General features: G+C 43.7%; 1 protein-coding gene across 3 annotated transcripts in view; it reads right to left on the bottom strand.

The window, feature by feature from the left end:
- The window catches only part of alk (ALK receptor tyrosine kinase), a 299200-nt gene that overhangs the window by 34766 nt on the left and 252009 nt on the right, over positions 1 to 12425 (bottom strand). For all 3 annotated transcript variants that reach the window (XM_078089066.1, XM_040199092.2, XM_078089067.1), the window contains 2 exons: positions 11583 to 11677; positions 4838 to 4957 (listed from right to left, as the gene is read on the bottom strand). In XM_078089066.1, the coding sequence (XP_077945192.1) occupies positions 4838 to 4957; positions 11583 to 11677 (215 nt within the window). The remainder of the gene's footprint in view (positions 1 to 4837; positions 4958 to 11582; positions 11678 to 12425) is intronic.

The raw sequence follows: 12425 nt of genomic DNA on the forward strand, positions 1-12425 counted from the left end.
TTCAATACCCAACAAGGTAAAAAGAGTTCGGTCTGTCGGGAATAAATCCATCACTGGAGCAGAAAAGCCTCCAAAGCCAAATGGCGCTTTAGATGTAAATCTTACTGTACTTAAATTTTTACTGCGAGACGGCAATCAGTCAAGGTGGGACACGCAGAAGAGAAAGGAGTGCAGGTGGGATTACAGCCTCAATGTTGTATATTCATTTGTTTTTTTCATACTTGTACAAGTGGATTCTTGGCTCCCTGACATGAATAATATCCTCCGGTTATGTAAAGTGAGCTGGACTTCTTGACACTCAGGTCTTCCTCTCCATTTCTCGCTCTCCTTCTCCGCAGGGTTTCACACTTCAACCTGGACGATCGATCTAGTTGGTCCATCAATATGAGTGAGCTCTAATGCACACAAATTAACACACACACACACACACACACACACACACCACTGTACAATCGCACGTGCACAAACACCCAACAGGCGTAATCAGCCATTCTGTGACAGCCGCTTGGCAGAACAAACATAAACAAGATTTGCTCCCACAGATGATAGTCTGCTCTAATAAGTGGACAGTCCCTCTGACCTGCAGCATGCGCGCACACACACACAAGCACACAAACACACACACACACACACACACACGCGCGCACACACAAACATCCCCGGGGAGACGCTGACTCTGTCTGACTGTTAGATGAACCTCCGTCACTGTGAACTCGGCCAGCGGTGATGCACCATCTTCATAACCGACACTGGCCTCCATCAAAGGGAGGGCGGCGCCATGCGCTGTCATCGGGGAGAAATTGAGAGACCAAAAGGGAGAGTCAGTAGAAAATGTCCCTTGATTTCATTACAATACTGACAGCAATGTTCCAGCAGTCTTTATATCCCCGGAACATGAGTAACAAAAGGCAACAGTAAACATGTCGTTCTTTAGGAATGACAAAAACAGTCGTTGGGCCAATCATTAGCAACTAAACAATCGTTTCATCACCCACATTTTTAAAATGGCGTAATGGGACTTTGAGTTTTGTGAAAAAGTATCATGTTGGTCCCAGAAGGCGCGTCGCGTCAAACTGCTGTTTCACTCAAGATTGCAGTTGTGAGGCACACGCAGTCTTTCATGTTTGGGTTATTCTCACTTTCCCCAGTTAGGCAGCACAAAGGCCACTTTCAGAAATCACAGCCCTTCCATTCGCTTTCAATGGCAACATTGTCCATGGATCTCCTTTCTGTAATCGCAGGCTGTCTATCGTGTGCTGTCTCAATCAGCTGTTCTCATCTGCTCACACTTTCCCAGTTAGCATATCATCCTGCTTCTGTTAAAATCTCTGCCTTCTGATTCGGATTCTTGAGTATGTTCATGTTGCTGTTACACGCGCCCCTTTCACCTCCTCATCACCAACCGGTCTCAGCAGAATCAGCAGAATCATCAGATCAGAAATCTCCCTGCAAAAGAGTCTCTTAAGACTTTACAAACAATTATCTTTTCTTTGTTCGCTTGTCTCACCTGATTGAAATGTCACTCCGGGTGGGTTAAATATATATAAACAATCCCAGCCACTCAAACAGGATATGAAAAAGCCATTCAATCTGACAATCCCATGTCAATACTCAACAAGAGAAGATGACAAACTCATTCTACATCTCTGTGCTTGTTGTTTCAAATTCTAGAACCGTCTGCTCAGATTACTGCATGATAACACATGTTCTTTAGCATGATTTTTAGGAAGACGTTGTCTTCTGGATGCATTGTACCCCTACAGAAAATATGAAACACCCTCCACCGTCTCTTGACATGTGTCTCCCAGAGACAGTTGTCCTCCTTGGGCCGGCCATTAGAAAGACAGATCAAGGCTGACGTGCCAATAATGGATCTGAATGCTGAAAACAAAGCTTATGAGGCACCCAGGTCCAATTAATTACAAAAGTCTGCTGCGCGTGGCGCTGCTCGTTATCAGTCTCATATCTGTCTCTGTGACTAATGTCCTCCCTTCAAAACCCAACGCAACAACAAGGAGCTAACCCGCAGCCACAGGCCGGTGTTTACCAACGAGCAGCGAACGGAGCGGAGACGCACTCTGCCGCTAATTAGCCAGCATGTTAAGGGCCAAAGCTCCTTTTTCTGCACGCAGCAACATCTGCCGGGATGGATTACTTCAATCACCGTCCCTCCTGTCTTTGATTGCGTGCCAGTTTTTATCTACGCCACACAACTCTTGTTTTTTGTTGTTTCCTGTTGTGTACATCGCGCCAGGCGAGGTGCAAATACGACGATGCTTCTTTTGCATCCTGACTGCGTATCGTTTGACGTTCTTCTGTTACCTTAAAGAAAAGACAAAAGCGGTAGTCTTTGCAAAATACACACCCACTGACAGACACACACACATGCACACACTCTCTCACACGTTAAATGGCCGGAGGAAGCCTGGAGCTCATTTTGAGGGTTAGCGACGCATCCCTTTCCCGTCAGCAGAGGTAATCACAAAAGGAAAAGAGAAGCAAGCTCATCTCGGCTGACCCCCCCCCCCCCCATCCTCCCCTTCTTGAAAGCAAAGGATGAGTCAGCAGTGAGAGGCGGGTGCCATACAGTCGGGCAGTGGTGAGAAATGAAAGCTGCCAGGATAGGGAGGAATCAATGTGGATGAAGGAAAAAAAACCCAAGATGAACCAAATAAAGGTGAAGTGAGGATGAAGGGGAAGAAGAGGGTGGGGGAAAAGAAGACTGACAGGAAGAGGCAGGGTGGGGGGGCTGTGAACTAACACACAGTCAGCGGCAGCTTTGCAATGGGGAACATGGGAATCAAATGAAGAAATTAAAAATGCAGAGGCCCGGGAGGAAGTGCAGATTGAGAGGAAATGAGAGACGGGATGTTTTGGTGGGGGTGATCATTGAAGAGGAGGAGCCTTGTTTGAGAGACGATGGATGAAGTGAGACGTGAGGCGAACGTTAACCGCTCTCGGCTCTCTTTCAAATGGCCAATGTACAAGTACACATTCACCCCCCCCATCCCAAGTTAATATCTATGATAATCAGGGGGGGGGCAATAGCAGTGTGATCTCACAGTCCCATCTCTGGCAGCTCTATTGTAACCGTACTGACTAATACCTGTGTAAGCACATTCAAATAGGCTTTTTGCTGCCGCCCTCCTAGTCAGATCCTGGCAGCACAATCCCAGACTATACGAAATAGCTTTTATATAATATTGCATATAAATTGCCAAACCCTGGCATTAAAGATGTTCTTGATAGACTGAGCAGCCTTTGTTTGCTGATGGAGTCACGCCTGTGGCACCGGTTCACTGAATAATCCTGTAACATTATCAAATCATGTCAGCTGGCAGCACATAAACGTCTGATCTTTAAATGTCCCCCGTTGACCTTCGAGAGATAAAGAGCCCGCTGTGTCCGGGACTAGTGGCCCACATCGCCGACATTGAATCAGGCGAGTCGCTGCGCAGACATATGAGGGCGTGGAATGCGGGTCCAGCCTCGCCGTCGTGGCGGACCATCAGTCCTCCTCTGTGTCGGGCAACGTTATCAGAAGGAGGAAAGCCGCATGCTGTTCAGGCTTGAGGAGCGTTACACTGATCTAGTATCACACAGCAAAACACACTGGATTCCAAACTGTGCAGCATAGGCAGATGTCAGCGGTTATGACTCCACTTATTCTTGTTCCTGGTTGAACTTGGCACCTGCATCCCCCTCAGTGCAACTATCTAGTGGCAGCTAATGGCAGCATTAAGCCCAGAGCAGATACTCTAAGAGGAGCAGGCTGTAGACGCCCAGATTGTTTCTTTCCAGACAAACTTAAGTGACACCCCCCTTGGGCATTTATCCTTCTTCCCGCAGCTTCTTTTCGTTAAGTTAAGCTTTGGCTCGTACCGAACACGACACTCTGCATCCATCTTCAAATTGTCCTCACTGTTGTAAACATTTGTTCTAGTATAAACTTCTTACTATAAAATTAGACAACAGATTAATATGTGTTTTTCTCCTGTAATGCAGGGTGATGGTAAATTGGCTGTGGTTTCTGTGTGTGGTCAACGGCAACTTTCCAATGCAGAGCAGAACGTCTTTCCCGACCCAAGTGTGAGCGTGATTCCTCCAAACAGCTTTAAGCAGAAGACAATCCGTGCCCCCTACAACATTGATTTGTTGGGCTTTAACCGCATATGAATGTCATAAAAGCCTCTTATGCTGCCTGTGGGAGAAAACAAGATATGCATGAACGCTATTCAATCCTGGAGGTTGGGAACACTGTCAAACCATCTGTTTGGACTGGAAAACAAGTCCTCAAAGTCAATGAAAACGAGAAAAAGACCACATTTGCTTAACGTTGGCATGAGTGCGATGTACCATGTTACTCTACAATGGTAGTGGCTGAAAGGCCATTCCCAATAACTACCTCCAGCACTTGAAAGCCACTAGCTGAGGAAATGTGTTTGATATGAGGGTGACTTATGACTATAAATAGAGTAACTGAATCTCTGCCTGTTTTCGCCCTTTTGAAGCAGGGAGGAGAGGGACCGCGAGGTGACAAATGTCAAGTTTTTGTAAGTGCTCCATTGACATTCTCTGTAGTCAAACTGGAGGATTTTTTACTTCCAAACTGCCCGTCCTGCTCCATTTAATACCAAAGGAGATCTCTGCAGCACTCAGTCAGACGGTGCACGTGGTGGAGGCCAGTAGGGGGCACACTTACTATGTTACAGCCCATGTGTGGTGCCTTATGTGGTGCAGTGTGCTGAATGCATACATGTGTGTGTATGAGGAGAGAATCCAAAAGACAGAAGACAGAAGGACAAACCGACAATGTCAGTGTGGTAATCACACTCACAGGAATCTGTGTTGGGGAGGTTCATCAAAGGACTTCCGATGGACGGGAGCATGGTCCTGACGGTCGGTCTGAAGGGCAGCCTGGTTGAGCCGGTGAACACAGGTGGAAACTCACCGTTGGCTGAAAAAGAAACACAAATATCTGAGAAAGGCTATGCTTTTTGTCTCCGTCACGTGCAGCAATGGAATCCTGTAGCTGTTAACATTGAGGAGCTGAGCGTGCGATGTGGAGCCAACAGCAGGGGTAATTCTTTCATTTGGCTCAATAGAAGGACTGCACTGCATCCAGCACGTCACATATGAACATTCAGTCCGGGAGTTCACAAGCATGTAGCTTCCCAGCACTGAGGTACCTTGCTCTCCCCCTCCCCAACCTCACATTCTTGCCCAAATGAAGTCTTCCAGGCGAATGATGACTGATTAGAAAAGTTGAAGATATAGAGGCTTTTTTGGAGAAGATGTTAAAGTAGGAGATGTAAAGGTTAGATATTAACGTCGAAAGACAGTCACCAGTTCCTGGAGAAGAAGGAGTTCCCATGGATACTGGAGATTAATGTGCTTTTTTGTGTAGGCCCATGCACAGCGATCAGGGGTCTAATAGATTGGCCCAGATGGCGTTAAAGAAATCTGCTGCTGCATCTGATCAAGGACTGCAAAGGTTGCAGGAACAACCCACACAACCCTTTCAACTGAACAAAACAAAATGACTTTCCAGTATAGGAAATGCTGACATGACAAAATCATTGTCCAACAACAGCTTTGCAAATCCCCTACACGACAAAATAAAAAACAAAATCTTTTTTTATTTAGTCATTTGCTTTAATACTACCCATTGGGGGTCAAGGGCTGGTTCATACTCGGATTTTGGAGTCATGGTTTCGGGCGAGTTTGGTACTGTGAAAAGAAACAAGTGCATGATGAAACTTTCTTCAAACTAATTCTTTTAACTTAAAACTGAAGGGAGCTTTAAACAAATCTATATTAAGGTTACATCCAAACCAACACGTATAGAGATCGGTGGACATTAGAGATGCATACTAATTGGTCCTCTTTCTGGACTCTGCATGCGTATTTGCTACCTCCTGCAGAGAAGTGGCAGTGTGGACGGAGACCACGGGTACATCCTCTGATGACCAAAATGTACCACACCTCGACCCGAGTACACTCCTCGTCTGAGTATCATTTCGGCTTAACAATGTACAAAACCCCCCCACAAAATGTAAAGAAAAGCTATAAAACTGAATTTATGAAAATACAACATAATTGTATTCTGCTTTAAGGGCATCAAGTTACATATAGATACATATATATATGAATTATGTGTAACTTTTAATGGCCCCCATAAAAATTGCCTTGCGATCTGTATTCACACTGATGGTTTCCATCGTCTTTACTCGTCTAATGTCTTCCGTCAGTCTGGCTTTGTTTTAGGTGTTATTAAATGTCAATCACTCCAGCACAGACATGTCAATCTCAAGGCCTGCGGGCCAAGTACAATTATATCTACCATGTAACTACCATTTGTCTTTCATAACTGGGCCGCTGGTCAATAGCACGCACACGGCTGATGCTTCAAGTCCCAGAAGACACTGCAAAAGCTGCTAGCGACAAATCTAGCGACTTCTCGGGTTGAGAAGGAGGCGGGGCTACGCAGCACGTGCTCACAGCGAGGGATCACAGGTATGGAATGCCGTTTTAGTCAAAATTAAATAAATGAATAAATACATAAATACATGAAATATGCATTTGAAATACATCATGAAATAAATAAATGAGGCAATAAATACATAAATATTAAATACATTTAATTATTTCATGGTACTTTTATTTCATAATGCCACTTTTTCATTTAATGGTACTTTTATTTCATAAATGCCACTTTTCGTTTCGTGGTACTTTTATTTCATAACGCCACTTTTCATTTCCAGAGACTTTTATATCATAATGCCGTTTTTCATTTCCAGAGACTTATTTCATAATGCCGTTTTACATTTCACGTTCTTATATGCAAATCAGGGGGCGTGGCTACATCTAACATTCAGAACAGACAACAGAGCCGTGTGCAAAAGAAGACTGGCTTGAAATGTAAAACGGCATTATGAAATAAGTCTCTGGAAATGAAAAACGGCATTATAAAATAAAAGACTCTGGAAATGTAAAACGGCATTATGAAATAAAATACTCTGGAAATGAAAAGTGGCATTGTGAAATAAAAGTACCATGAAATGAAAAGTGGCATTATGAAATAAAAGTACCATGAAATGAAAAGTTGTCATTATGAAATAAAAGTACCATGAAATAATTAAATGTATTTAATATTTATGTATTTATTGCCTCATTTATTTATTTCATGATGTATTTCAAATGCATATTTCATGTATTTATTCATTTATTTAATTTTGACTAAAACGGCATTCCATACACGGGGAGGGGATTTGTATTGAATTCTGGTATCATATTGTAAGTGCCGGGATATTCACGGCAGGTGTTGTATTAAAGTCATCTTTTGCTATCGTGATCCTACTGCGCATGTCCACCAGCCCCCAGTGTAGTCAGTTTTTAATTCTGTCCCTCTCAGTGACTGCGTTTGAAGCCACTGCTCTAGCTTACTCAACACTTGCGTCACTCGCTCGCAGACGAAGGCGTTCTGGAGGGCGAGCCGGCAGCAAAACATAAATCTTTTAAAAGTGGAACTGGAAAGCTCAGGGAGAAAAGGAAGAGATGTCTGGAAGAAGGTGCATCAAAATAAGACTTGTTTTGTTATGCACCTTCAACACCCCCCCCCCACACACACACACACACACCCAGCATGCAATTTTCCACGCAGGGCACTGACTGGTTGAGTGGGCCGGTCTGACAGTAACTCCTGCTTTGTACCCCAGTCCGCCCCTGTTCCAACTTGACATCTTTTCACTTATGTTTTCAGAACCCAAATATGTGCAGTTGAGCTGACAGACTAGTTTCCACGTTTTGTTGAGTTCTGCACAGCGTCTCATTTCTTTGATGTTGTGTAGAAAAAGCCCCCCTGTGGATCTGATGCTCGGTGACCCTTGGTGAGCCAAGCAGAAGATGTGAGACTATTGCAGACACAGTTCACTGCGCAGCGTTGAATGCTCTGCCACTAAACACGGGATCTTGACCAAGCTGCTATTCTGCTACTCCGGTCTCTGGTTTCTAACTTTGGCTTTTTGTCAAAGCTGGATATGCCACGCAAAGAGGCTACACGGCCAAGCTAACTTTAAAACAACCAGGATCACTGCTGATGGGTCATTCTGCCACAATGCTGCAGCCTATCATCACCAATGGGGGTCATCTTCATACCCGTATCACTGAACACTCAATGTGCAGTGCAGACACTTGAGTCATAGAAACAATGCATTCCAAATGAGACAATATGACCCTTATATCAAGCTTCCATTTCTGCTCTGCATACATGGAAATGATAGTTGAGAGAAAGATTACATGGTTTCAGGGCCTATTTACATTTACTATGGCAAGCGAAAAAAACAATATTTGTAGACGTAGATTTGCTTCTCTTGTAAAGCATGCAGTCTGTTTGCTCTGTGGGTCCATGATGTTCTCCATTGGGTTCCTAATGGATGGTAAACAGGCAGCAAAGAATGATTTAAATGTTCCATTAGTGTTTTCTTCCACCCGCTTCGCTCTCGGAAGCCTCTCCTAGACAACCCACTGTGGAGCATGTGGTGTTTCCAAGCCTTGGAAAGGAGGGGCACCAGCCCAATATTAAGCAGAAATCACACTAGAAGTTTACCAATCACAATAAAACAACTAGTTGCCCACATAGTCACGTCCCGCCTACGCCGCCATTATCTGGTGGTGTCAGGGGACAAAAGCAGGATGCTTCATCTTTATCTCTCATTTTGCAAAATCTTTCCCTCATCTCTGTCCGGTCTCCCTTGTCACCTCAGGCTGAAGGCTCACCGTTTATGGCAATATGGCAGGGGGCTCCCTCAACAGCCGGGGGTTTGGAAAGCAACTGTCTTGCGTGTACCATTTGGTCCAAGAAAACCTGCTTTAACGACTAAACAACTTGACATCAATGGTATTTGTGGATGCGTTTAAACTGCACCTTGGATGGAAGTGCTGTCTCTACTGGAGCATTTTGTTACTTTGTCCTCAAAGCTTTAGCCGTCAGCATTGCTTGCCTCAAACCTGCCACCTAGAAAATCAATAGCTCATTCCCTTCCATTGTAATCCTCAAATAAATATCGGCGTCTAAGTCACCACCACTTGGGAGATTTGATCGAGATAGAGTTGATGTGCAGGGTGTACGCAATGCGTTTGATCGTTTTCTGCAAGATACTGTTTACTGAAACTCTGAGATGTGTTGTGCATGTACGCAGCAGTAAGTTACTTTTTACACCTTCAACAACGCCGCTAACAAGGCTCAGCGCATTGTTATTCGGAGCAGGGTGGGGGCGGGAGGCACAGCTGGGCTTTAGGGGAGCCAGAGGCGGAGCGAGCAGCATTGGTATGCTGCTGCAGCAGGAGGAGGAGGACTCGGCAGGTCCACCACGGAGCAGTGAGCCACAGGCCGGGGCAACCGGCGGCGTGGCTGTCACTGGTCATTAGCAAGCCGCTTGAAGCTGACCGTCGCCCACCAGAGAAAAGCCACGGGGGTGGCGACAACCTAAAATATCTGGAGATTGCAGAAGCTCTGAGGAAATTCTGCAGTCAGTCAGAATTATTCTGCAACACAAAAGCAAGAAATGAATCTAACGAGGTGCAGTCTAATCTGTAACCTTGCATGAACTTCTTCCATGTAGAATGTGCATATAAAACACAGCTAATACACCTGGAAGAGCACCAATTTTAATATTGTGCTTTTAATTCGCGCTTGTGTAATGTCATTGGCGTGAACACACGGAGGGCGGCTGAGTGTTTCCCAAAGCCCTCAGGTGCAGTTGAAATAAGTACATTTCAGTAACCTCTGCTTGTACTACAGTAATTACTACAACAAATAACACACGATGCAACAGACAACTAACCCGTCATCACATAACTGTAGTGATGAAACAAACTGGACCGGCACCATACATGGAAAAAAAGGTGTGTGGGGTATTTTTGTGGTTAAAACAGTTTGATCAATTCCCTTATTTCTATCCAATACATCCATAAAGTAGTATTGACGATCCTGTGATGTCAAATTCTGCCACGGAGGGGGAACATTCAAAGTGTGGTGGTGGGGGGAGGCCTCAAAGTGCGTAGGAAAAGAAGTGATGGCCCCGGGCATGTTTCCCCACTGAAACACATTACCGGGTCTGTGTCAGGACGCTCTGGCATCCATCACGCTAATCACTCACAGTGATCACTCTTGGAAGCGACGCCTTTTGCTGAGCTTCAGCATCTCCCATCAGCTGGTCTAACTGATGGGCGATAAAAAGTGTGTGTGTGTGTGTGTGTCAAGTGTGGCTGAATGTAATGAAAGTGAGCAAAGCGTGGACAGATGATGCTGCAGCACTGCCGTACCAGCGCCGCCGCCGCTGCTGCTCTGCAGGATATAAAACACAAATTGGTGTGCAAATTTCTCCTGAAGAATATCATCTCTTTCAATCAAGAGACATCGACCCAATAAGCTGATGCTGATAGAAGACGATCTGTTTCAGCCCAGACCATCATCATATTCAGCAGAAGTACTCATGTCATCTGATTGGATATTATAGTTAAGTGTGTTGGTATTAAATTCTGTGATACGTGATTAAATTCATGAAAAACATCATCCACTTTATACATTTGGATGAAAACTGTCATCTAAATAGCTCTAATTAAACACAACGGAACATTTTTTAAATTAAATCTTAAAGTCAAAAGAGATATGTCTTTGGCCTTTACCTTGATGATGTGAAATATGATGGCTATAAAATAATGACACCATCCATGGATAGATTGGTTCCCTGTAAGAATCACTTTATCATTTTAGCATCACTTTATCATTTAATTGCACAGGCACAATCCCCCTGGAAAATAAATGCTAGTTCTAACGTTAGTTCTAACACAATCAGCATGATGCAAACTTTCAAAAGATCAATGATTCTCTCTTCATTGCATGGCCTGAACAAAAGATACATTTTAGTTTTACATTTAAATAAAAATACTTTTAACCATTACTATTCCTGTCAATGCTCAAACTGCTTCCTAGAGAAGGTGAGCTGGACGGAGGCACTGATCTCCTAACCTTCCATACCGCAGATCCTTTGGTTGTCATACTGTCTCAATGAGAACACAAAGGTGTCCAGAAAGGTGACTTGGGGCTCGACCTTTCTGAGTCTGCAGTACAACATTCCGGCATCAGCCTCTGGCCGTCAACAGGCTGTATAGTGGAGAGCTGGATTTGAACTGTTTCATTGACATTTCAGGACACATCAAAAGGACTCAGAGAGCGTGCGGAAAAACACAATCATTCTTTTGTAAAACTAAAGTCAATTTATACAAATATCTGATCAAATGACTCATAGACTTGCAAAGGGAATGTAATCAATGTTAAGTGGCTCCTGTATGAATGCTTCTGAGAGTTAAAAACTGTCACTCAGTCAAATCAGATCTATAGGCCAGAACTGTTTTGATTAATAATTAAAATACTTTGGTCACTGTTTTTCTGAAGTCCATAAAATGAGTTTACACTTTTAGAGTAATCCAATCCTCCCCCCACCGCACCAGTCAATAATATTTGAGTCAAAGAATACCATCAACTCAACCAAGGTGCGATGAAATGAGTTAGTACTCACATGCCAGGAAGCAGTCCATACTGAAAGAGATGTTGTCTATAGTAATAGCTGAACCGGGTCCAGGTCCATCTTCTGCGCTGAACTGCAGCCAAAACCTGCGGCGGGACAGAGCTGTGTTAACAACGAGCAGGCTGTGAAGGGTCGGATAGCCTTCGACTCGAAGGATGGGGCCAAGATATGTTCTCGCTTCAGGAAAAAAAAAAGAAGTCATTGAGCTTTCAGTGCGCATCGTATGTCTTCCTGCACACAATCTATATCATTAAGGGCTGTTTGCTATTTGAGTAGATAAAAAAAAAAAGAGTTCAGGGTTGAAAGTAATTTAATGACTCAATTAAATACGTCAATGCATCGAATAATATAGGCATGCATGGCATGACCTTTAGGTCTAAAACCTATCAAGGAATGGTTTGACATTTTGGGAAATATTCTTGTCCTTTTCTTTGATGCGAGAATTAATACCACGCTCAGTTCTGTGTGGTAAATATAAACTGTAGCCTGAGGGGTGTCAGATTGGCTTGACAAAAAAAACACATACAGGGTAAAAAATCCTGGCTCTATCTAAAGGAAACAAAGTCCACATATGAGTATATTGTATATGAGCTAAGGTCATTCCAGCTTCATATTCAGCCTACAGACAAGAGATTGGCGTCAAATATATAATTTACATTTACCTCAAAATGTCCAGATCCCAAAAATATGTTTATTCTTTTATGCTCACAGGAAATTATGTCTGGCTGTTAAACTGTAAATACAAATTCTAAATACAAGTTGATTAAGACTCTCAGTCTTACTGATGAGGTTTGTATAAGTGAAGTTGAACATTTAATATGTACATGACATTTT

Source organism: Gasterosteus aculeatus, chromosome 15 (genome assembly GCF_964276395.1).
Source record: "Gasterosteus aculeatus chromosome 15, fGasAcu3.hap1.1, whole genome shotgun sequence".
Lineage (NCBI taxonomy): Eukaryota > Metazoa > Chordata > Actinopteri > Perciformes > Gasterosteidae > Gasterosteus > Gasterosteus aculeatus.